The sequence below is a fragment of the Nycticebus coucang genome, chromosome 18, assembly GCF_027406575.1.
Source record: "Nycticebus coucang isolate mNycCou1 chromosome 18, mNycCou1.pri, whole genome shotgun sequence".
NCBI lineage: Eukaryota > Metazoa > Chordata > Mammalia > Primates > Lorisidae > Nycticebus > Nycticebus coucang.
In genome coordinates, this window is record NC_069797.1 from 25,993,173 (window position 1) to 26,019,546 (window position 26,374).

The 26,374-nt window shown below is 46.7% G+C and overlaps 2 protein-coding genes across 7 annotated transcripts in view; both read left to right on the top strand.

Moving 5' to 3' along the window:
* NCBP3 (nuclear cap binding subunit 3) overlaps window positions 1-23,374 on the top strand; it is a 60,608-nt gene extending 37,234 nt beyond the window's left edge. For 3 of the 6 annotated variants that reach the window (XM_053570690.1, XM_053570686.1, XM_053570687.1), the window contains 2 exons: window positions 966-1,128; window positions 1,591-2,092. In XM_053570690.1, the coding sequence (XP_053426665.1) occupies window positions 966-1,128; window positions 1,591-1,699 (272 nt within the window). In that variant the 3' untranslated portion in view covers window positions 1,700-2,092. The other 3 variants (XR_008375683.1, XR_008375684.1, XR_008375682.1) reach the window with 3 other exon arrangements.
* The window catches only part of ITGAE (integrin subunit alpha E), a 64,491-nt gene continuing 51,434 nt past the window's right edge, over window positions 13,318-26,374 (top strand). Inside the window, exons 1-2 of the mRNA XM_053570724.1 lie at window positions 13,318-13,390; window positions 23,290-23,410. Coding sequence (XP_053426699.1) covers window positions 13,357-13,390; window positions 23,290-23,410 — 155 coding nt within the window. The 5' untranslated portion in view covers window positions 13,318-13,356. The remainder of the gene's footprint in view (window positions 13,391-23,289; window positions 23,411-26,374) is intronic.

A 26,374-nucleotide genomic window follows, 5' to 3' on the forward strand; every position in this document is an offset into this window, starting at 1 on the left:
AATGAAACTGTCTCTAAAAAAAAAAAAAAAGTAAAGAAAAGAAAAACAACATACTCCTGGTTCTTTAGCACAAATCCTTTTAGTTTCACGTGTCCTATTCCAGTCATTGTTCATATACATATGCTACTTGATTCTTGCACCAGCAAAAGATTATGCAGCATAATCATTTTCCCACATTGTTATATTCTTCATAAATAAAACTTTTCTTTTTTTTTAAGACACAGTCTCATTCTTTCTCCCTGGGTAGGGTGCTGTGGTGTCAGCCTTGTACATAGCAACTTCGAACTCCTGGGCTCAAGGGATCCTCCTACCTCAGCCTCCCTGGTAGCTGAGACTACAGATGCCTGCCACCATGCCTGGCTAATTTTTCTATTTTTAGTAGAGACGGGGTCTTACTCTTGCTCAGGCTGGTCTCAAAGTCCTGAGCTCAAGTGATCCTCCTGCCTGGGCCTCCCATAGTGCTAGGATAACAGGCATGAGCTTCTGCGCCCAGCCCATAAATAAAACTTTTAATTGCTTTGTAGTGCGACTATACCACAAAATTCTAAACGTGCATTTCTCTTTTGTTTAGATTTTTAGAAGATATATTTTAAAAATTAATGGATAGTGATCAGAATCTCTGAAAGCTTACCATGTATATAGCCTAGCCATCAATTTTTAGAACATTAGAGCTGGAAAGGATTGGGGAATGGGCTGATTCCAGCACAGTGAAGTGGCACACAGGGTGGTATCTCAGCAGGGAGGGCAGGTGTGGGCGGAAACAGCCTCTCAGGTGATTCTGCCTGAACTCCTCAACAGGACCTGCCCCCAACAGTGAGAATCTCCCATTGGGTCCAGACCCCTCTGTTTGTAAAATGGGCTGCAGTCAAGGAAATAGATTAAGTGCCATAGACTGCTGGCATTTCCTGCACTAGCCTGGTTCGTGGTGTTGATTGTCAAACTGAAATGTTGTCTCACCCAAACAGGTAGCTTATGGACTCGCTTAGGATCTGCACCCAAGACCAAAGAAAAGAATATGAAGAAGGTGGATCATAGGGTGCCTGGCACTGAGGAAGATGACTCCGAGCTGCAAAGGGCATGGGGGGCTCTGATTAAGGAGAAAGAGCAATCTCGTCAAAAGAAGAGCCGGTTAGATAACTTACCATCTCTCCAGATTGAAGTTAGTCGGGAAAGCAGCTCTGGTTCAGAGGCAGAGTCCTGATGCCCTGGGGCCTATGGCAGCTGCCCCAAAGCCTGACGTTCGTGCACAGGGTGGGGTGCATAGTAGGACCCTCCCCCTTCAGGAGCTGGTACCCTCTCACTCCTGCTCACACAGTCACCCTCAGCTCTTGCTGATTCAGCAAGACATCTTGAGAATGTGACGAGCCTTGAAGGGCATCTCTCTATCTTTTGCTGCAGACTTATAGTTCTGGGCCCTTGATTCTTTTCCCACAACCCCACAAGCTTTACCCTTTGAGAAAAAGGCAACCCTCCAGATTTTGTAGACTTTTTCTTAATATTTTTAACATTGTGTCTTTTAAAGAAATGTTTTACACAGTTCATCCAAAGAGCAGAGAACTGAACTTCTCACTATTGCCTTGGCCCTGACAGCTGTTACCAGCACCCTTTTCCCAAGAAAAGTCAATTCCCAGGTGCTTATTGGACAGCCTTCGAGGGGGAAGATGAGGGAAGCTGCCTGCTCACCCTTCCAGGACCCTAGTGTGGGGGCGAATCTCACGGACCTGACCTCAGAGGTGCACCAGTGCCGCCCAGGTAGATAAGAGATGCAGCATTGATCGTGCTTCCGTTCTTCCCTCCGGGATTTCTAATGTAGGGGCCTCTTACTAGCTATCAGCTTGATGTGAAGATCAAGTTCAGTGTTGTGGGATTTTTAGAAACAAAAAACTATGACTTCTGGATTTGGGGTTGATTTTTGTGGTAGGGGTGGGGTTGTGGGTTAATGTTAAACAATTTTTAAGTCTGTATTATGTTTTGAAATATTAATGATTTAAAAGTTTTAATTTTATATGTGGAAATTCTTCCTGTTGGCTACAGGAGAAGCTCAAGTGGTGTCTTCTTTTGTGCTGTTAAATATATATTATATACTTTGGAAGAAGGCAAAGAGAGGAGTCTCATTATTTTTAAATGCTCCTAATTGTATAGTCTATTTGTTGTACATAGAGTTCAACTTGGTTTTGGGCCACTGTAGGAAAAAAGAGTCCATCCATCTGAGATGGGGTACTGTTGTTTAACTTTAGAAATGACACATCAATATTTATTTTTTCTGTCTGCAAGTTGTGGCACCTAAAGATTTCTTCAAAACTGGCAGATAATAGTTATAAAAATTTTAGTTTATTTTTAGACTCGTTTTGGATTATTTTATCATGAAAAGGAGGTAGATTATTTTGTTTTCCTGCTTGATTTTTATTTTGTATTTAATTTTGTATTCCTGTGCAGGCTTAAAAAATAGTGCTTTGCTTTAGTTCGCTAATACTTAGGAGTAGAAGATAGTAATAAGCCTTTGTCCCTTTTGTGATGTCGCAGCTCTTCACCTGGCTGGAGTGTTCTGCACCTGGTGCAACCCTGAATCTTTGAGATGTTTACTTCTGATTGAGCTAATAATCACATTGATAGTTGACTACACTGTGGTGCCTGCCAGTGAGTGCAGATTGCTGTTGTTGATAAAGTAAAGGGCTGTAGGTCTTTGGGGCTGTAGGTCTTCGGGGCTGCAACAAAAACTGTATTGTCCTATGTTTTTTGTTTATTAACCTGCTTTTTTCCCCTCGCTTTAGAAAGATTAGAGCATATAACTATGATATGTTTCAGCTCCCTAACAGGATTCTAGGGAAGGGGAGGTTCTAGAGGTGGTTTGAGTTTCCCTGCTAGGTGAGACCCAAAGTTTCTGAAGTTTCTCGCTCACATCTTGCCCTGTGAAGCACACAGGTGAGAGCCAGGTTCTTAGGAGGGGTCAGGTTTGGGAAATTGTAGGTTTGGGCCTGAGAATCAGAGACATGGATGCTAATTCCTGGCTCTGCTCCATGGACCTGGGTCTCAGTTTCCCCTTTTAGCAAATGAGTGGTTTCTGTGCTCCTGGCCTTGTTGGTGTGTCTCAGTGGTGTTTTACTGTTCCCAAGGCCGTCACTGCAGCGGGCTGGCCAGTGCTGGTTCTGTTACAGATGGAGGAAGTGTCAAGGAGATGGCTGAGCAGAGTGTGCATGAGGTGGGCAGGGGCTCATCCCAATCCTGTTATTGTCTGGTTCTACTAATGGGACAAAGGTGTCTTTTGGTCAGGGTCCCAGTCAACATGGTCTGTGCAAGGTTTAGAATATGCTCCTTTGCAGACTTGACTTTTTGTTTCCCAGTCATGACCCTTACCACTAGTTCAGGCCCATTTGTCCCATGGCCTTTCAGCCCTCACACAGGGAAAACATCCTCTCTTACTCTCCAGCCCATACTTGGGCACTCAAATCTTGGAACATCTTGAGCATGCCCTAAATGCCCAGGCCTTTTCTTTGCAGCTTAAGAGTGAAGATGGACAGTCAGGACAGTCCCCTGGCAGGCCCTTTAGGGTGCTTTTATTCTGGACACTTCCTCTACATCTAGGCAGCAGGGCTATGCACTTTTTTATATTCCTCTTAGTCTTGATATGTAGGAGATTTTAAATGCATTTTTGCTGCTTGATAATAATTGCAGATACCTCATTTCTGTTTCCCACTTTCCTCCTTTGGAGAGGTACTAGGTACCCAGGAGAACTTGTGGAGCCCACCACAAGATGTAAACTCGCCTCATCCAACCCCTCCCCCTCTGTCACGAATGTCTCCTGAGTTCGACCACTGTCCTATCCCACTCCATCTGTGTGGCAGCCTTCTTACTGGCAGTCTCTGTCCTCTCCTCTCTCTCTATTTTGCACACTGTACCCAAGACAGCTTTTGTTGTTGTTAGCAGCTTAATCGAGATATAATTTGTATAAGCATATGCTTTACCAGAGTTGTGTGACCATCACCATAATCAAGTTTAGAATGCTTTGATCACCAAAAAGAAACCCTGTACCCACTACCAGTCATTTCTCATTCCTTCCTCCCTTAACCTCTGGCAACTACTAATCTATTTTCCATCTCTGTGGATTTGCCTATTCTGGACATTTCGTATAAATGGAATCATACACTTAAGTGTCTGTTTATGACTGGCTTCTTTTCATTTAACATATTTTAAAGACTCGTCCATGTTGTAGTGTATGTCAGTATTTCCTTTTTTAATGAAATTAATAATTATTAATTGCCAGATAATAGTCCGTTGTATGGATATGCCCCCTTTTAGTTATCCATTCATTACTTAATGGATATTTGTGTTGTTTCCACTTTGGCTATTATGAATAATGTTGCTGTGAACATTCATTTATAAGTTTTTTGTGTATACTTTTGTTTTCATTACTCTTAGGTTTATATCTAGAAGTGGAATTGCTAAATCATGTGGTTAGTAACCTTTTGAGGAACTTCTAGGCTGTTTTTCCAAGGAGCTGTATCGTATTCCATTCCCAGCAGCAATGTACGGGGATTCTATTTTTTCAACATTTTCACCAACACTTAACTATTTTCCAATGTGAAATGGTATCTCACTGTGGTTTTGATTTGCATTTCTGTAATGACTAGTGATGTTGGGCATCTTTTCTGGTGATTTAGGATGAACTTTCACAAATGTAAATCTGATTCTCTGCTTGAAACCTTTCCAGAGCTTTGCCATTGCCTTTGGAATAAATTCCAAACTCCTTTGAGAGCTTCTGAGGCTGGTCAAGATCTAATCTCTATGCAGTGTCTCTGGCCTGTTCTCCCCCATTCTTCCCTGCCCTCTGCTGTCTGGTTCCCTGGATCTTTTTTTTTGAGACAGTCTCACTATGTCACCCTAGGTAGAGTATCGTGGCATCACAGCTTACAGCAACCTCAAACTCCTGGACCCAAATGATTCTCCTTGCCTCAGTCTCCCACGTAGCTGGGACCACAGGTGCCCGCCACAATGCCTGGCTATTTCTTTTGTTGTTATTCTAGTTGTCATTGCCATCTTAGCAGGCCCAGGCCGAGTTTGAACCCACCAGCACTGGTGCATGTGACTGGCACACTAACCACTGAGCTACGGGCGCTGAGCCCCCTGGATCTGTCTTGATGTCATCATCCTCCTAGAATCCTCCCAGTGCTGTTTTAACCCCAGCGACATACTCTCCCAGTCCTCTCCCCTTGTCCCTCAGCCTTCCCTTCTTTTTTCTCCTTATCCTCTAGGTCTTTAAGGGTCCCCTCCAGGAGACAATCCTCAACTCCCAGAACCCCAGGGTATGGGCTACTTATGTGTATTCCACTATATTGCCCTGAAGGAGTCTTGGCTCATTCCAGGGTTAAGATAAAAATTGATTGTAATTAAAATCCCTCTTGGAAACCCCAAGGAAGGTGCTAAGTTGAAGACTAAGATTGTGAGGTCCTATGCAGTCAGTTCTTGCTTATTTGGTTGAAAACCAGGTGAAGTAGTTGGCCTGCAATTAGGGCCATGTTGTGCAAAAATTACTTATTTGGGGGATGTTAGAATTATGCTTAGGCAGGAAGCTCATTTTAGGAGCTTGGGAATAGAGACAAACCACAGAAGCAGCAAAGGCACAAGGTCACCCAGGCTTTCCTGCCTATCTTGTCCATTGAGGGAAGAGGGGCAAGTGGAATGGTCCAGACAACTTACAGTTGTCTTTTTTTCTTGTCTCTTTTCTTTTTTTCTTTCTCTGTCTCTCCCTTTCTCTCCTTCTTCTCTCTCCTCCGCCACCATCTCCCCCTCTCTATCTCCTCCTCTCTCTCCCTCTTCTTTCTTTTTTTAAAACTTTTTTAGATAAATTCTGTTGTATTTAAGTGAATTGTGTGTATAATGCCAAATCACCCTACCCCTCAACCCAGCACTCCTCTACACTAAACTGTAATTTCTTGTTCTTAGTTTGTTTTGCTAGACTGTAAGCTCTGTGAGAGCAGGGACCTTGTCTGGCTCATTCACCGGAGTTTCCCCAGTGCCCTCTACCGTGCCCTCCACAAACAAGTAATGAATTTGTAAATCTTGTGGCCACAGGAGCAGCTCCATCCTCTGAGGCCCTGTGCCCTGTTACAGGTTACGCCTTATTTTTCTGACATATATATAATGCTTTATTTTCATGTTTGTTTTTTTTTCCTAGCCTGTGAGCTCTGAATGAGCAGGTGTCTCCATATTGTTACCTCTGTGTCCTCTCACCATGCCAGTTCAGCTCTGGCATCATTGTCTATAGGCTAATTTGATTCTAGATGACACCACCAGATTGAAAAGGAGAAGACTTTTCATTCATAGGGCATATACCATGCTTGTAAAAGAAAAAAAATCTCATTAAATAGACCTTAGTAAATTTCAAATTTTGATCATCTGGACATACCTGAACTGAAGCTTACAGCTCTATAAAGAGTTTGCTAGGGGATCATGCAATGGTCCAGAATATATTTTAAGAAAAGCATTCATCTGCCCCAGGGTAGGAGAGAAGAATCTGGCAGGTGGATGACAGGTCCTGAAGAAGGACTGCTGAGCCAGTTTTTAGCCTCTGTCCTATTGGCAAGGAAAATAACAGAATGCAAAAAGAAACAGAACTCACTCCTGGCAGCAACTCTTTTGCCTAAAGCAGCATTCCTCAGACTTCTCACTTCAAATGTTAAAGTTAAGGTAAAATGCTAATTTGGATTTAAATCAACATTATATCAGGGCTTCACAGATTAATTAATTACCTGCACAAATAAGTTTGTTACATAGGTATAGTATTTGCTTTTAAATTGTATATAACAAGAAGTAACTTAGAAGTTAAACCATCTTTTCTTTTAAGAACTAAAGGAGAGAATGCTTCTGATAAATTGAGAACAGCATATGTGCTTCAAAGCAGATTGTTACTACATAATCTGACCAACAATAAACATCTGAACTTTTCTTACATGTTTGTAAAATAAATCTTAGAATAAAAAACATTATAGCTTTTTTTTTCCTCTACAAACATTTTACAGAACTTTGATGTTTCTGGGAGCAATTAGGAAAATGCTGCCTCAAAAAGCCTACTTTAAATAGTTGTGAGGCATTAAAATGGAATTCTGCTGTGCTATAAATAAAACTGGAGTGTGTACCCACAGTCAGTACCCTGCCTCAGCATTCTCATCTGTTTGAGCACTTCCAGAGGCCCTCTCTGGATGTAGTAGTTGAGACTGCTTGTTACCTCAGACTGTCAACCTCCCCAGTGACCAGTGTAGGTCAGTGAGGATGAGCAGCTCACACCATTGGCAGGAAAGGAGACATGGCCTTTCTGTCTGTTCCTGGAGTTGTGGTGGTGGTGTTTAGTCCTGTGATGTGGCCCTCATGGGCAGGGTTCCTCAAAGGGCCTATGAGAGGCAGGCAGCATTTTTAGCTCAAGTAGAATGTGTTTTGGGGAAAATAAAAAAGTGTAGTCTTTAGAACTGGGGCTGGGGCCCTAGGGCAGGGATTTAGTCTGCCTCACAAACTCTGTTGGAGAAGACTGAGCAAGTCCTTTCGTTTCTCTGGGTCTTGGTTCCCTGTCTGTCAAAGGAGGGCTCCACTGAGATCATCTCTAGGTTTCCTTCTAGTACTAATATGTGTCTGAAGACCCTTGCTATACTTTCTTTTTTTTTTTTTTGAGACGGAGTCTCAAGCTGTCTCCCTGGGTAGAGTGCTGTGGCATCACAGCTCACAGCCGTCTCCAACTCCTGGGCTCAAGCGATTTTCCTGCCTCTGCCTCCCAAGTAGCTGGGACTATAGGCGCCCACCACAATGCCCAGCTATTTTTTGGTTGGAGCCATCGTTGTTTGCCGGGCCCGGGCTGGATTCGAACCTGCCAGCTCAGGTGTATGTGGCTGGCACCTTAGCTGCTTGAGCCACAGGCGCCGAGCCCCTTGCTCTACTATCTAAGGAGCATTTGGAGTATAAGACAGGAAGTGGGTGGAGACAGCAAGAGGCTACCCTTATACCCTTCTCCCAGCCCCTCAGTTATGAAGGGACAAGAGGATCCTCCCCCTTACCCCCTCGCCCAGTTCTCTTATCCCCAACACACAAATTCAGTTTTTTATATGAGATATTTTTAGGCGGCAGCCCAGTATATTAGTCTTCTTGGGGTCCTGTAACAAAATACAGAAGAATGGGTGGCTTAAATAGCAGACATTTATATTCTCACAGAGCTGGGGGCTGGAAGTCAAAGATGAGGTTGCCAGCATGGTGAGGACCCTTTTCCTGGCTTGTTCGGGTGGCCTTTCCTTTGTACATGCATGTGGCCCTTATGAAGCCACTAGTCCTTTTTTTTTTTTTTTTTTGAGACAGAGTCTCACTTTGTTGCCCTTGGTAGGGTGCCATGGCATCATAGCTCACAGCAACCTTAAACTCTTGGGCTCAAGTGATCCTCTTGCCTCAGCCTCTTGAGTAGCTGGGACTCCAGGCACCTGCCACTACACCTAGCTATTTTTAGAGGCAGTATCTTGCTTTGGCTCAGACTGGTCTCAGACTTGTGAGCTCAGGCAATCCACTGGCCCCTGCCTCCCAGAGTGCTAGGATTACAGGAGTGAGCCACCGCGCCTGGCCTACTAGTCCTTTTGAATTAGGACCTTATGTCTCATGTCACTCTTATGACCTCATGTAACCTTGATTACCTCGTAAAAGTCTTCTCTCCAAGTATAGCCACATGGAGGGTAGGGGAGATTGGTTAGGGCTTAAGCATATGAATTTAGAGGGAGGACACAATTCAGACTACAGTACCCAGTAGTGCAAGGATCCCAGCCTTTATTTGTGGAATGAGGTCTCTATTTTTTAAAAGCTCTCAAACCCACGGATCTGAAGGCAAGAGAATTTAAAATGGTTCATATTTCTGAACCATTTGGAGGAGACAGACCTGTCCAAGTCTCAGATCTGCTGCTTAATAGCCATGTGGCCTCTTTGGGGGCCAGCATCTTCATCTCTGAAATCAGAGGCAGCATTTAGGGTGGCTGAGAAGTCCTGATGGGGGGCTTCTGTATAAGGCCTTGGCACTGAGTGTGGTGCTTCCGATGAGCATCCAGTCAGTGGTAGTGATTAACACTGCTCTGCAGTCTTCCCCCCAGCACCCCTGCAGTCCTTGTCTCTCATCTCAGCAATGTCCTCACTCTTCCAAATCTACTCTTCCCAACTTCCCAGGACTCAGAAGGCAAGTTGGTGATTAGAACCATTTTCCACATCTGGAGGCTGTAGACAGGGTGTGGGACAGCCCCCACCAAACAACAAGTGCAAAACTTCAGTGCTTTCAACTCAACTGTAAGACAGAGCAGGCAGCACTTACAGTTTGTGATGAACACATCTCCATCCCTGAACTTTTTTTTTTTTTTTAGACAGAGTCTCACTATGTCGCCCTCAGTAGAGTGCTGTGGTGTCACAGCTCACAGCAACCTCAAACTCTTGGGCTTAAGCAATTCTCTTGCCTCGGCTTCCCAAATAGCCCACCACAATGTCTGGCTATTTTTTTTTTTTTTTTTTTGGTTGTAGTTGGCATTGTTGTTTGGCAGGCCTGGGCTGTGTTTGAACCTGCCAGCTCCGGTGTTGCTGAGCTACAGGCGCTGAGCTGTTCCTGAACATTTTTTAAAGTTTTGGTGTTTGGGGTTTTGTTTGTTTTTTATTTTTTGAGACAGAGTCTCACTTTGTCGCCCTTGGTAGAGTGCTATGGCATATCTAACAGCAACCTTAAACTCTTGGGGTCAAGCAATCCTCTTGCTTCAGCCTCCTGAGTAGCTGGGACTACAGGTGCCTACCACAATGCCTGGCTGTTTTTAGAGATGGGCTCTCTTGGTTAGGCTAGTCTTGAACTTGTGAGTAAGTGATCTGCGTGACCTCAAGCAATCTACCTGCCTCAGCCTCCCAGAGTGCTAAGATTATAGGTGTGAGCCACTGCGCCCAAAATTTTAGTTTTGAAATAATTTCAAACTCACTAAAGTTTCAAGGATGGCATAGAGAACATTATGTCACATTTTATTTTATATTCTTTCCCTCCTTCCTCTCACTTTTTTCTCCCCCTTCTCTCTGAACCATGAATTATTTTACATAGTTGTATATATCATGCCCCTTTACCCCTAAAATGTTTTAGTGTGTATTTCCTAAGAACAAAGTCATCCTCTCATATGTCCAGTAGTATAGTTACCAAATTCAGAAAATGTGTGATATTCTCTGATCAGTCCAGGAGTTGCTGATTTGTACTTCATATTTTAATTTTGCCAGCTATCCTAATAATGATTTTTTGAAGCCACTGTTTTCTGGTCCAGGGTCCAATCCAAGATCAGGCACTGCCTTTAAATTTCTTTGCAGCTACTTTTAGTTGAAGTGCTCCTCAGCCTTTCCCTTGCTCCCTTCCCGTTCCCTCCTCTCCCTTCCCAGACAGAGTTACTCTGTTGCCCAGCTAGAGTGACCTGGCCTCATCATAGCTCACAGCAACCTCAAACTCCTGGGCTCAAGCCTCCCAAGTATCTGAAACTACAGGTGCCTGCCACAACACCTACCTACTTTTTCTATTTTTAGTAGAGATGGGGCTCTACTTGGCTCGGGCTGGTCTCAAACTCTGAGCTCAAATGATCCTCCCACCTTGGCCTTGCAGAGTGCTAGGATTATAGGTGTGAGCCACCAGGCCCATCCACCTCAGCCTTTCTTTCTTATTTTTTATTTTTATTTATTTATTTATTTTGGAGGCAGAGTCTCACTTTGTCACTCTGAGTGCTGTGGCTGTCATAGCTCACAGCAAACTCAAACTCTTGGGCTCAAGCAATCCTCTTGTCTCAGCTTCCTGAGTAGCTGGGACTACAGTGTCCACCACAATGCTCAGCTGTTTTGTAGAGATGGAGTCTCCCTCTTGCTCAGGCTGGTCTCGAACTCCTGAGCTCAAGCAATTCACCCGCTTCAGCCTCCAAGAGGGTTAGGAATACAGGTGTTGAGCCACCATGCCTGGCCTTCTTTGAAGTCTTTTATGACAATGATGTTTTTAAGAAATGCAGTCCAGTTTATGTTGCAGAATGTTTCTCAAGTTGGTCCCTGGACGTTGGTTTGATGAGTTAGGAAACCACTTTCACATTTTTCTTGGTTAAGTATGTGCATTTTCGGAACACCCAGCCTTATTCTAAGTGCTGTGAGTAGGGAGCATGACACAACAAAGCCTGGCCCCTGACCATGGGACCTTAAGTTGGGGTTTGTGGGGAAAGCAGTTGCTGTCAGGTGGGCTAAAAGGACTGCTGTATATGCTCATGACTAGAGACACGGACCAGCTTGGATAAATACATCTTAGGTGGATGCAGGATGAGTCGGCATTCTAGAAGTCTACGAAGATGCAGAAAATGCCCTGTCTCCTGTCATCGACTTTGCCTGGCTTCCCGAGGTGCCCTGAAGTTCACACTCCAAATTTGAAGTCTTGCTTGTCTTAAGTGAGCCGCAGTCCTAGGCTCTAGCCCTGTCCTAACAAGCATCTGCTGTATGACTTCGGGCTATTCTTTTCCACTGTGGGCCAGGGCTGGGGCGAAGGGTCTCCACCATGGCTCTCCAGGGTGCCCTCAGAACTCAGAATGAGTGGCAGGTGGAGGGGGCGGGGGCAGAGAGTCATTGAGCCCTAGAGTGGAGGGGAGGCAGACTGGGTGCCCTGGGCCCTGATCCAACCTGTGACAAGATTAAGGATGATTTCCATTGTGATCTTGCTGGAAAATCTTCACACCTAGAGCTTAGCTTTTTTCAAATGTTTAACTTCTCTGCCAGAGGGTAACAGGTTGAAAAATAGTAAATTATAATCTCTGCTGAAATAACCAAGTACACTCTGGTCATAGATATTTTGTCAGACCAAAGAAGACAATGCAACAATATTTGAAGTGTCATCAGATCTTCTCAGAACTTTGGCCAAGAAAGATTTCAATGTAGAGAAAAAAAAATAAAGCTGATTTTGATTTAGTCATTGTCTTCATCTTTGCCTACTTTATGTTAACAGGTTAACACTTCAAGAGTTCTGTCCTGGGGCTGCACATTCATTTGAGAGACATGCAATACCCTGCCTGTTTGAATTAATTAAAAATAAATAAAATTTAAAGTTCAGTTCATCTGTTGTATGGTGACATTTTAAGTAAGGGCTTAGTAGGCACATGCGGCTAATGGCTACTATACAGGGCGTGGACATCTGGAGCAGTTCTGTCACTGCACAGAGTCCTGGTGGACAGTGCTGCTCTGCTCTTCGGCCAGCCCGGGACACAGGGGTGCAGGAGAGGCTTCCTTTTGTGACAAACTCTTGGTCACACAGGGCTAATTTGACAGATGGTAAAGTTAGCACTTAAATATGACTGCAGACTGTCAGTGGTTTATACTGGGGAATGCTGAGAGGGATCAGAATTGTGTTGGAAGACAAGGAATTTTATTCTTCTGTTATTTTGGCAACATAGAGCCCTATTCTGTTGGTTTCAGCATCAGGGTGCTGTTCGCTTGATTTTGAAGAGAATTCAGCCAGAGTTGGATTCTGAGGTAGTGATTTCGTTCAGTGCATTGGCCCTTCCTACCCAGGGTCTCAAGTGCACAGGCCAGAAAAGGAGCCCAGTTTCTGGCTGGGTGCCCTTTGGGAGGTGGGTCCCCTGTCTCATTGCCGAGGCAACTGCCACCAAGGACCCTGGGTTGTGAGCTGGGGCAGCACGGGACTGGGACTCCCATGAATGACAGAGCAAGAGGCTGGATTATTATCACTCCTGCACCTCCAACGATCTGCCAAGGACACCCAGAACCATGGCCCCGGCACCAACCTTAGCTCACCAGTCCATGAAAGCGTGGGTCAAAGCAAGGGTGATGGAGCAGGCCAACAGTTGTTTCTAAGCTCCTAGGACCCAGCACACAACTGTTTAGGAAGCCACACACCCGGCTGTGTACAAGAGGGAGTGTCCATCTACTTGAAAGAGCCTGGGCGGCGCCTGTGGCTCAGTCGGTAAGGCGCCGGCCCCATATACCGAGGGTGGCGGGTTCAAACCCGGCCCCGGCTGAACTGCAACCAAAAAATAGCCAGGCGTTGTGGCGGGCGCCTGTAGTCCCAGCTACTCGGGAGGCTGAGGCAAGAGAATCGCTTAAGCCCAGGAGTTGGAGGTTGCCGTGAGCTGTGTGATGCCATGGCACTCTACCGAGGGCCATAAAGTGAAACTCTGTCTCTACAAAAAAAAAAAAGAAATAAAAAAAAAGAAAAAAAAAAAAAAAAAAGAAAGAGCCTGTGTGCCTGTAGGCCCTTGCCTGGGTGTGTGCTACTGGCCCCGCCTCCTGGCCTCCCAGGGCCCATCTGCAGCACCCACCACAGCTCACACAGCTGCCTCTGCTCCAGCTAGGATGTGGTGCCTCCACACTCTGCTCTGCGTGGCAAGTAAGTCAGTCTCACTCCCTGCCTTGAACGGGTGTCCTCAGCTCCAGCTGGATGTCTGTCTGTCTGATGGGGCTTTCTAGGCTAACGGTCAGAGAAAATGGAGCTTCCCCAGGGAAGTGCTCCTGCTTTGTGGGTCAGGTCTCCAGGCATTCTGGGTAGGGCTTTGGAACCTCTGTTGACAGCGCCAACAGCCTGTGGCTTCAGACTCCAGGGCTCTGCCCCTGTTCCTCCTCCAGTCAGCCTCCATCCTCAGACCAGGCCCTCTCCCCACAGACCTCACCCCGGCAGGTCCACAGGGCTGTACCAAGCTTGTTCTCAGCGGAGGCCAACAGTGCCTCCTGCTGACCAGCAGAGCTCCCTTCTCTCACAGAGCAGGGGTGCCCCTGATGAGGATGAAGACCCTGTGAGGATGTGAGCACTGATAAGAGATTGTGGGGGTGAGGATGTTGGGGGGTAGTCTGCTTCCTGTTTCTGTAGTTAGGGCCAGTATGAAAATTGGCATGTGGGTGGAGGAGGAGGTGCTGCTGCTGCCTGGGGGTCCCAATCTGGCCTTGAAACCTCCCATTGAAGCCACTTCGGGCAAACCAAGCTCTGAGACTGACCATGGCCAGGTGAACCCCTGAGACTGTTCAAATCATGCTGAGACCCCGGGGTGGTCCTGCCTAGTGATCTGGGTGGAGGTCCTGAGGGTTTCCTGCCCCAGGTCAGAAGCATGGCAGGAGGGTTAGGTGGCCATCCGGCCATGTCGTTTAAAAGCTGGTAGCCAGTTCTCCGTGTGAGGGGCTGGGGCAGCCAGGGAGCCCCAAGCAGTGTCTGGAGAGCTCAGTGCGTGCTGGGAGGGGCTCAGGATTCGTGTCCACATCACCAAGAAGTGGGCTGAAACATGCATAGAGCGCACATACATTTTTGGACAGATTTTAATATTCAGTATTTCAAAAACATCAAAATAGTCAACATGGAAAGATTAAAACGATTGAACTTTTTCCTTTTATGATCTAGATTTCTTGTTATTTTTCAGTTACATATGGGTATGGAGAGTCTCACTCTTCTTACCCCTTATGGCTGTGAGTCCCCATCCTCAAGAATTTCTGGAGAAGATGCTTACACTAGACTCTGCTCTTATCCCCTGCCAGTGCAGAGGACATGACTGAGGCCCAGAGAGGGGCAGTGACTGTGGGGTTACAAGCCAAGTGCCAGTAGAGACAGAGCTCAAGTCCAGGGCTCTGTCCTGCTCCCAGCTCTAGCATGTCCCACTGCCTGGGGCGTGGACCTTGGCATCACTCTGGGATCTTGCCCATCTCTGTCTTCTGCAACCTCTGGGACACCCACTCATTGTCACTTCAGTGCCTTTTTCAGCAGATGACATTGATCAAACCCCTTCTGAGGCCTAGGCCCTTGCCAGGCTGATGGGCAGCAGAGAGCAAGCTAGAACAGGCTTGCAAGGAGACCCCTTTAGAAAAGGGGTGAGACAGAGTCAGCTGCTCCAGGAAATGCATCTGTGACAGTTCTGCTCCACCTTGTGAGGTCCTGAGACTGGGGGCTGGCCAGTCCTATAGAGCTTCTTGGAGGAAGTGAAACTGATGGAGAGTTTAGGAATGGGAGAGTCTGAGAAAGTGGCAAAGAGTTGCTGGGGAGGGTGAGAGGAACCCGCCCCCCCAGACTGTGACTCCAGGGCCAGGGCCCTGAATCCTCTGACTGGGCCTCCCTAGGCTGGGGAGAGTCCAGGACCATTGTCGGGCTGACCCTGACTTTCCACCCTTCCCAGGCCACCCATTATGATGATACCTATGTCTTGTGAACTGTGGGAGCAGATGAGATGTCAGTCCTCTAAGGGAAGTCTTAGGAGAGTTGGGTGCAAATAGATACACAGACACAGTGAAACCTGGAGCTGCCCATAGCCAGTCCCCAGCCCTATACACCCTGTTACAATATGGCCGGCTGTCCCAGGTCAGTCTTCACCTCTGACTCATTCTGCGACCACAACTCAGTTCTCCTTCCTGGGTCTCAGAGGTTGAGGTTACATCCCTCATGGTGTGCAGGAGGAGGTGTACTATCAATCTTACAGGGCCGAAGAAGGAACCAGGGCCTCCTGTGCTGATGGCCTCTGCCCCTGCTGGGGAAGTGGGAGGGCATCATGCCCGGCTCTGTCTGGGTACAACTCTAGACCTGTGTGTGTGACAGAAAACCTTAGACCCTAGGGTGTGGGGTCCTGCTGTATCCTGGCGTGTGGGGAGGTTCTTAACAAGCACAGACAGGTGGGAAGGGGGGAACAGTATGGACAAAGGCCTGGGGATGTGAGGGGTCTAATTTTTAGAAAGATAGAGGGCAGGGCTTGAGAGGAAGCAGAAGGCTGGCTGCTCTGACACTGCCTGCCCATCCATACCCCACGGGGATACCCTGGGCCCTGGTGGTGAAGGTCCCTGTCCCGGGGCCACTCTGTGAAGAGAAGGCAGGCTGCACATGTGAGGTGACCCCCCCCCCATCCCCAGCAAGGGGCCCAGCGAGGATGCCTGCAGGTCTTACAACAAGGGAGCAGGAAAAGGGTATTCCAGGGAAGGGAGATAGCCCAAATGAATTAGAGAAGAGCATGTTTGTGGGGAGCCAGGTAGGTACAATGTGGTTCGCACGGGAGTTGGCCTGCATGGGGCATGTATGCTGTATACAGGGGCACACTTGGGACGCACTTCACATTGAGGGCAGCAGGGAGCCCCAGGAGGCCTTGGGTCAGGCTGGTATGTTGTGTGGAAGGTGGAATCTGGAAGAAAGGTGGCTGAACCAGGCTGTTGCCCGGTTCCTGTCCTGAGCGCTGGGGAGGGCAGAGGCGGTGGGGGTGGGGAGTGGGGGACACTTGTGAGGACTACTGGTGCCTGGCACACAGGAGTGCTGCAGACCTGATGCCTGTTCTCATCATTATGGAGACCGGAGGGTCGGGATGTGCAGGTGACAGAGGCTTGGGTGAAGATGATGGGTCCAGACATGGGGCTTGTGAGCTGCTCCCTCAGATACATGCTCTTCAGAATGCTCTTCAGACAGTTCTGAGATGTGATCCCCCACAAGGCCTTTCTGTGTGTTCCGGGCTGGGTGTCAGGACACTGAGTCTAGCCCTACACCCAGCTCCTTGTATAAATTTGGGCAAACCACACCCCTCGGGCCTGGATTTCCTAAATTGGGACAGTGATGACTTACTGTTCCATGAAAATGTCAGTCTAACATGCCCAGTGTGACAGGGGAAGGTGCTCGAGGGGGGGCAGTGGTAGCTGACAGAATAGAGGGGCATCTGTCTGACTCAGCGGGCCTATGTGGCTGGGGACAGCTTGGGGAGGTAGCCTTGTGGCTGGTGTGGTGACAGACTCTGGCACAGCAGGGGGCCCTGGTGTCTGACAGCATGTGATGGGGGCTGCGGTTATAACTCTCCAGCATCAGCAGCCACACGCTAAGCCTCCCTGGTGTCAGACACCAGCCCGGCATTGGCTCTGTTTGATCTGCATAGCCTGGTATCTCAGAGGGGGACACTGAAGAGAGGTGATAGGCCCAAAGTCTTGAACTCAGGACTGTCTGCCACGATGGTGCTATTTTCCCTGAGTCTCAGTGGGAAGTATAGCAGGAAGGGTTACCTGCTCTAAGGGCAGCACAGGCCAAGATGAAAAAAATGTCAAGGGCCTCCACAGAGTGTGGTCCAGCCAAGTGAGCCACACCTGCAGTCCCCAGGCCTCGGCTGGCTCTCAGGGAAAGCTCAGTGAATGCAGTGACCCCACTCCCCCAATACACACAAACACACACAGGTTCTCAGGCCACTGGGCCTCCATGGGAGGTTCCTGCTGACCTAATCACCAGCTCAGCTTACAGAAGAGAATAGTGACTGGCCTCTCAGGGCCCTTTGTGACCTTGCCTTCTCTCTGTTTTACAAGACATCAAAGCTTCCAGCTTTTTTTTTTTTTGAGACAGTCGCACTTTGTCACCGTTGGTAAAGTGTCCTGGCGTCACAGCTCACAGCAACCTCAAACTCTTGGGCTTAAGCAATTCTCTTGCCTCAGCCTCCCAAATAGCTGGGACTACAGAGGCCCGCCACAACGCCCAACTATTTTTTTTTTTTAAGAGACGAGGTCTCACTCTGGCTCAGGCTGTCTCGAACTCTTTTTTTTGTTTTTTGTTTTTTTTTTGTAGAGACAGAGTCTCACTTTATGGCCCTCGGTAGAGTGCCGTGGTCTCACACAGCTCACAGCAACCTCCAACTCCTGGGCTTAAGCGATTCTCTTGCCTCAGCCTCCCAAGTAGCTGGGACTACAGGCGCCTGCCACAACGCCCGGCTATTTCGAACTCTTGGGCTCAGGCAATCCACCCTCCTTGGCCTCACTGAGTGCTAGAATTATAGGCATGAGCCACTGTGCCTGGCCCAAAGCTTCCAGCTTTTATTAAAGGCATTGGAATCAAGCAGACCTTGCATTGGATTTGCTGATGGCCATGAGCAAATTGCTCCACCTCTCCAAGCCTCAGTACCCAGCATGGTGCCCAGAAGGCAGCAGGGCTTGGGTATCAGCTTGTCTCCTCCCCTTTCCTACCTATTCAGGGTTCTTGCACCAAGATCCCTCAGTTGAACAAAGTGAAAACAGATATGGGGGCTCGGCACCCGTAGCACAGTGGTTACAGCACCAGCCGCATACACCGCAGGTGGTGGGTTCAAACCTGGTCCAGACCAGCTAAACAACAGCTAAACAACTGCAACAACAACAAAAAAATAAATAAAAATAGCTGGGCGTTGTGGCAGGCACCTGTAGTCCCAGCTTCTTGGGAGGCTGAAGCAAAAGAATCACTTAAGCCCAAGAGTTTGAGGTTGCTGTGAGTTGTGATGCCACGGCACTCTACTGAGGGTGACATAGTGAGATTCTATCTCACAAAAAAAAAGAAAGAAAAAAAGAAAGAAAAAAAAGAAAAGAAAACAGATATGGAGGTACGGGAGGGATAGGAATATCTGGCCGCTCTGACATTTCCAGAGCATTTTCTGCCTCTTTGGGGCCTGGCCCTGTGCTGAGCTGGGCTTTGTGGTTGGGGGTGTCATAGATGATTCAGATCAGATCACAGTTTGGGGGAGACAGACTTAATCACAGATCACTCTGATCCAGACAAGATTTAATCAGAGCCAGAGACACTGCAGGATGCTGAGGGGCCTCAGGGGCCAGTGGGTTCCTCTAACAGAGTCTGGATTGGCTCCAGACTCACGGCTGGCTGAGCAGGGTGGCAAAGGCTGGGCTTTGCAGATGGAGACAGGAGGGTGGTGAGGAGGGCATGCTGGGTAGAGAGAGCAGCTTGTGCAAAGGCCCAGAGACAGGAGTGTGCCAAGGGTGTTCAGGCAGTGGGTTATAGAGGAGCCCCAGGGCATACCTGGCAGAGGATGTACTGAACTGGGTAGGAAGGAGCTGTGGATGTCAGTTGGGAAGCCTGGACTTTTTTCTGAAGGCATCGGGCACTTCCCAACTCCTCAAGTGCACATTGTATAAGATCTTCCCCCTGGTCTTTAGACAAAAGTCTGGAGGTAAGGAAAGCCTTTCCTGGGGAGGTGAATGGTGAGGAGGAGGAGGAAGTCTGGGGGCAAAGCACTTCAGGACGGGATAATCTTGTACAAATGTGCACTTGGGGAGTCGGGAAGGGCCTGATGCCTTCATCAGGTTCCCAGAGGGATCTGTGACCCCCAAACAAGGAAGAGTGTACATCTGGCAGTGTTTTCTGTGTTTGGGGCCATGGCAGGAAGCACACAGATAAAACTCTGGGAGACTTGGGGTATGATGTTTGTTCTTTCAGGGTTCACTAAGAGGACCCCCAGGGCAATTTTTTCTGGTTTACAGAATAGGAGTAGTTGTACTTCATGGGAAGTTTTTGTTTCGTTTTTGATTTTGTAGACACTGAATGATGTTGCCTGATCCCTTTTTCCTTTTTCTTTTCCTTTTTTAAGACAGAGTCTCACTATGTCACCTTTGGTAGAATGCCATGGCATCACAGCTCATAGCAACCTCCAACTCTTGGGCTTAAGTGATTCTCTTGCCTCAGCCTCCCAAGTAGCTGGGATTACAGGTGCTTGCCCCAATGCCTGGCTGTTTTTTGGTTGGAGTTGTCATTGTTGTTTGACAGGCCTGGACTGGATTCGAATCTGCCAGCTATGGTGTATGTGGCTGGTGCCCTAGCCACTGAGCTATAGGTGCCGAGCCAATACCATCTCATTTTTTAAATGTCTTAGCATTTGCTATGATGTTGCCTATGTTATTTATATTGGTAATTTTTGTGTTCTATGTTTTTTTCTTGTTTAATATTCTAGAGTTTTATCAGTTTTTAAAATCTTAAAAAAAACTTCAGCATTGTGAATTTTCTGTTTCATTGATACATATTCATATCTTTATTCCTCCTATATTTCCTTTCTCTGATTTGCTATTCTTTTAGCTTCTTGAGATGGAAGCTTAGATAACTGATTTTCAGATTTCCTTCTTTTTTAACATATGCATTTCAGGCTGTACATTTCCTCTAAGCACTTCATTAACTGTATCCCACAAATTTTGATTTGTCATATCTTTTTTTTTTTTGTAGTTTTTTTTTTTTTTTTTTTTTTGCCAGGGCCAGGTTTGAACCTGCTACCTCCGGTATATGGGGCTGGTGCCCTACTCACTGAGCCACAGGTGCCACCCCACAGGCGATTTGTCATATCTTAATTCTCATTTAGTTCACAATACCTTAGAATATTCATTGTGATTTTATCTCTGATCCTGTTTAGAAATGCACTGCTTTATTTCCAAGAAATTCAGATTTTTCTAGTTTTTTTTGGTTATTGATACATTTTTTGGGATTGATCTTAATTCTACTATAGTCAGAAAACATATTCTGAGTTATTTCAATCCATTGATATTTACCGATACTTGCTTTGTGACCCAAGATGTGATCAATTTTGGTAAATGGTTCATGTATAGACAAAAATGTTTATTTCGCCATTGTTAGGTAAAGTTTTATCCGGTCAAGTGTGTTAATTATTTTTTTTTTCAGATGTATAAATGCATTAAAGTCTCCTACTTTTATTGTTGTGTTTTTATTAATCCTGTTAATCCAGTGAATTTTTGCTTTATATATTTAGAAGTGATGTTATTGGGTGCATACAGATATTTATTTATTTATTTATTTAGACAGTCTCACTCTGTTGCTCTGGATAGAGTGCCATGGCATCATAGCTCACAGCAATCTCAAACTCTTGGGCTTGAGCAATCCTCTTGCCTCAGCTTCTTCAGTAGCTGGGACTACAGGCACCTGCCACAATACCTGGCTAGTTCTTCTATTTTTAGTAGAGATGAAGTCTCCCTCTTGGTCAGATTGGTCTTGTACTCCTGATCTCAAAAAATCCACCTGTCTTGGCCTCCCAGAGTGCTAGGATTACATGCATGAGCCACTGCACCTGGCCTCCCAGTTGGATTTTACACTATTATATCTTCCCAGTGTTGTACCCATTGCCACCTGTAAGAAAAACTTGGACTCCATTTCAGGTATAAATCAGATGGTGATTTATTACACCTGCGTAGGGGGCCACTGCCCAAAAGGGCAGGCGGCCGTGAAATGGGGAGTAGGCTGATTTTTATACCATTTTTGTGCTGTGTTGTCAGGCAAGCAAGCACAGAAACAGAACATGGTGGTTAGCTCAGGGCGGGGTTACAGTTAGGGGGCTACAGCATGGCGGTTGGCACTGGGACAGCTTGGGAGACTCAGTAGCTTGGGAAACTCTGCTTGAGTAAGTTTTCACTATTGTTTTACCTGTGGCTAGAAGTCTTCAGGAACTCAGGGAACTTCCTTATTCTATTCTGAAACCTGTTCCCGGATTTTGCTGGGGGCCAGGGGGAACTCAGGCTGAGACAGTTAGAGGCCTTTAGAGGTCTTTTTGCTGGGTATTACACCAGTGAGTGAAAAACATATTTGTGTGTGTGTGTAATTCTTCTTTTTCCTTATAAAAAAGTTAGGAAAAAAGCATGGTGGCTCATGCCTGTAATCCTAGCACTCTTGGAGGCTGAAGTGGATGGATGGTTTCAGCTCAGGACTTTGAGACAAGCCTGAGCAAGACCAAGACCCTGTTGCTATTAAAAATAGAAAAACTTCCAGCCGTAGCAGGAGGGAGACCCCATTAAAATAGAAAAACTAGCCAGGGATTGTGGTAGGTGCCTGTAGTCCCAGCTACTCAGGAGGCTGAGGCAAGAGGATGGCTTGAGCCCAAGAGTTGAAGTTTCTATGAGCTATAATGTCATGGTATTTTACCTAGAGTGACAGAGTGAGACTCTGTCTCAAAAAAAAAAAAAAAAAAATATATATATATAGAGAGAGAGAGAGAGAGAGAGTGGGATAATCTCCGGCTGGCAAGGAGATGTTTTGCAGTGTGAGGCAATCATAAGTCACAGCAACCTCAGACTCTTGGGCTTAAGCAATTCTCTTGCTCAGCCTCCCAAGTAACTGGGACTACAGTCACCTAACACAATGTCCAGCTATTTTTAGAGATTGGGTGCACCCAATATATTCAAGGTTCAACACCTGCTTACTAACCAGTGACTAATCTTATCTCATGAAGTTGCTTGAGGGCTTGTCTCCAGGCTGCAAAACATCTCCTTGCCAGCCGGGAGATTATCCCACTCCTAGTGCCTCCCTTAAGAACCAGTGACCGCTCCCATAAGCATGGTGCTCCAGCTCCTACACTAAACATTTCAATATACATATCACCTAGAGTTTAAAATTTTTGTAACATTTACATACGGTGAAATGGACAAGTTGTAAGTGGACCATTTGGTGTGTTCTGACAGATGAACATCCTTTTGTAATCCAAACTCCTATCAAGATACAAGCTATTTCCATCTGGCCAGGCATGGTGGCTCATGCCTGTAATCATAGCACTCTGGGAGGAAGAGGCAGGTGGATTGCCTGACCTCAGGAGTTCCGGACCAGCTTGAGCAAGAGCGAGACCCCATCTCTAAAAATACTGGACATGGTGGTGGGCACCTGCAGTCCCAGCTACTCAGGAGGCTGAGGCAAGAGGATCACTTGAGCTCAAGAGTTTGAGGTTTCTGTGAGCTATGATACCACAGCACTCTACCAAGGGTGAGGGTGACAAAGTGAGAATCTGTCCCAAGGGGAAAAAAAAAAAGGTATTTCCATCACCCCAGAAAGCATCTTCTATTGCTTTCTTGATTCATTCTCATTACCCCTCAACCAATTGGTGTTTACTATAGATTGGTTTTGCTGATCTAGAACATCATATAAATAGAATTGTACAGTAGACACCTTTTTATGTAAGGCTTCTTTCAGTTGGCATAATGATTTTTGAGATTCACCCTGTTGCTGTATCAGTTATCATTTCTTTTTCCTCTGGAGTAGTATTCTGCTGTATGAACTACAGTACTTTGTCCGTTCTCCCTTTGGTGGACATTGTCCAGTTGGGAGGTGTTATGCATAAAGGTCCTGTAAAGCATTCTGTGCAGGTGTATTTTTAATGGCTTCTCATCGGTTAACTTGAGATACAGGTATTTTTGAGGACATGTATTTTCTTTTGGGTCACTTGAGGGGGCTTGCATAGCTGAAACATATGCAGGCCCTCCCTGAGGCTCATGGTCTACTCTAACTTTGGTAGGAGAAACAGCGGTGACAGTAGGAAGGGTGAGGAGGTAGGACAGCCAAGGAAAGCCTTCTGGGAGAGGGGGCTCTGGTGCTGCCATAGCTGGGCTGGGTAGGAGGGTCAGAGGTTCTGGATCAGTTATACTTGTATTCAGTCCTGTAAGATCCTTGGGAAGTCTCACTTTTCTCAACTATAAAACAGGGTTAATAACTCCACAGGATTTGATGTTTTAATGGGAGTAAAGGTCCTCTTTCATTAAATGTTCCTTTTTTCCTTACAGGCCTGGCCTCTGTAATGGCCTTCAATGTGGATGTGGCCTGGCCCTGGGTCACACCCGAGGGAGGGGCACCTTTTGTGCTCAGCTCCCTTCTGCACCAAGATCCCAGGACCAACCAGACCTGGTGAGTGGGGTCCAGGGAGGCAGGAGGCCTGAGGACTGAGGGGGCTTCCAGGAGTCTGAGCTGGGCCCTAGAGAAGGCCTTGGCGCTCCACCCCCCACAGTCTGGGGAGAAACTCCTTTCTCTTTCAGAAGGACACACAGGAGAAAGGGTGATGTCAGAGGCTGTGAGCAACATGCCAGTTGGTGGAGCGCATGGAGCCCTGGTCTCCTCTCATCCCTGGGTCTGTCTCCGCTCCACTCTAGGGGGAGAGGAGACTTAAAAATTATTTTAAATAAAGTTTTGTTCCTTACAAAAGTAACACTTGCTCAACATACAAAATTTGGACACAAAAATAACAGAAAAAATTGAAAATATGAGGCACCAAAGAGTAATGGGTAAGACTTAGGCTGTGGGCCAGGGACATAAAAGCACACTTTCTGGTCAAGTTAATGCTCAATATGCATTGCCTTAAGCTTTACAAATATCATCCGTACCCACCATTAGACAGGCAAAAAATGTAGAATCTGACCACATAGTGCTATTAGTCGGTGGGGCGCCGGCCCCATATACCGAGGGTGGAGGGTTCAAACCCAGCCCCGGCCAAACTGCAACCAAAAAATGGCCGGGCGTTGTGGCGGGCGCCTGTAGTCCCAGCTACTCGGGAGGCTGAGGCAGGAGAATTGCTTAAGCCCAGGAGTTGGAGGTTGCTGTGAGCTGTGTGAGGCCAGGGCACTCTACCGAGGGCCATAAAGTGAGACTCTGTCTCTACAAAAAAAAAAAAAAGGATGTGGTAACACAGGAGTGTGGGGTGGGGGGGTATAAATGGATATCATCACCTTGGAGAGCAATTTTGCCATATCTGGTGAAGCTGAGGGTGCATGTGGCTTTTGATTCAGCAAATTCCACTCTAGAGAAATTCTCAGGCTCATGTAAAAAAGTTTATTGTAGCATTGCTTGGAATAGCGAAAGTCTGAATGTATTCATCATGAGGATAAGGGGAGAAGTAAGATGTGACTCATATGATACAGTACTAAAAGCAGGTCAAATGAATGAAAGTAGAGTAATGGTTATTAACCTGGTTAATCTGGAAACACTGTGAGATGAAAAAGGTAAAGTATTGGGCCGGGTGCGGTGGCTCACGCCTGTAATCCTAGCACTCTGGGAAGCAGAGGCCGGTGGATTGCTTGAGCTCAAGAGATTGAGACCAGCTTCAGCAAGAACAACCTCATCTCTACTAAATATGGAAAAACTAGCTGGGCATTGTGGTAAGACTCCTGTAGTCAGTCCCAGCTACTTGGAAGGCGAGGCAGGGGTTGAGGGGGGGATCACTTGAGCCCGGGAGTTTGAGGTTGTGTGAGCTTTGACACTACAGCTCTACTCAGGGCTACAGAGTGAGACTCTGTCTCAAAAAAAAAAAGAAAAGAAAAAGGTAAATTATTGAATTATATATACAATGGTCATTCACTCAACAAATATTTATGGGTCATGTAGCATGTGCCAGGCCCTGCAGATGCCCCTGTAATGGCCTTCAAGGCATCGTGACAAGGCAAACAGAAGCCCCTAGGCTCAGGGAGCTTACGTGTTGGCCAGAGAGGCCGATGATGGAAATGAGCAAAGTGGGGGTTGTGTCAGGTGGTGGTAACGGTGGCACACTGAGGGAGGAGCTCGTCTTTAGTGAGGAGAAGCTCTGAAGTGAAGGTCACCTGAGACTCATTTCAGTAATCTAAAGTAGTCATGCCTTCCCGGACCACTTTTTTTGTTGATGGTCATGGGGCTTTTTCTGTGCCATCCCTGCTACCAAGCCAGGCTCAACCCTAGCCCCAATCTGGTTGTGTCCCCAACCCAAAACACTGCTTTGCTTTTGGGTCTGTGGTCAAGGGTTTCCTTTCTACCCAGCATATATGAGCAGGTAAGCCCAAGTCCACACAGGTTTGGGAGCAGAGCTAGGTGGGGTGCTCAGGGGCCTGGCTGAGCAGAGCAGAAGCCCTGCTTGGTGGAGGATGGGTGGGCAGAGGTGGCTTCTGAAGTGGCTTCAGAGGCCCTGAGACTTGGGCCATGATCCCTCCAGCCAAGTAGGCTTGGATCCTGTGATGCTGTGAAATATATATTTGGTATTTGGAGACCAAGTATCTATTTTACAACATTACAAATAAGTTGATGGTCATGGGATCATCCAGGCCAGGATAAAAATAGAAACAAATCAATGAGCAAGAAAACATCAGGTGGTTAGCAGCTTTGAGAATGATATGGAGAAGGGCAGCTTTAGACGGGCAATCAAGGAGGGCTTCCGTGTAGAGGTGGCATTAACCTGTGCTTCCGATTGGCATGCTGGATGCCTAAGAACCACCCTCCATGGAGCCCTGAAGTTGAACAATAATGGGGTCCCTGCTTGTCAATGTTTTCAGATCCCCTGTGCCCGTTTCTTGGGTTCTGCCAGGTACCCTCTGAGGCCCTATATCCTCATGATTTACTTTTATGTCAAGCTACCCAAGTGAAACATATATTTGGTCCTGTTTCCTGGAATATAACTCCTAAAATTCTTGGCATCTCCAAAGTAGTAAATGTCTTTGTGTATGCCGATGAGTTGACTGGTGGCTGGCAGTCCCTTAGGTAGCTTCAGGATGGTGACTGGTCACTGGGAAGACCCAGGCAGGATTAGAGAGTCCAGACTTTCAGTCCCACCCCACCAACCTCTGGGAGGCGAGGGGCAGAATATTAAGTTGATCACCAAGAGCTAATGATTTAATCAATTATACCTATGTAACCAAGCATCAATAAAACCCCCAAAACACAGGGTTTGGAGAGCTTCTGGATAGCAGAGCACGTGGGGGTTCCTGGAGGGAGGTGCATCCAGAGAGGGTGTAAAAGCTTCCTTTCCTGACCTTGGCCTTTTGCATCTCTTCCTTTGTAATATTCTTCTTCTTTTTTTTTTTTGGTAGAGGCAGAGTCTCACTTTATCACCCTCGGTAGAGTGCCGTGGCATCA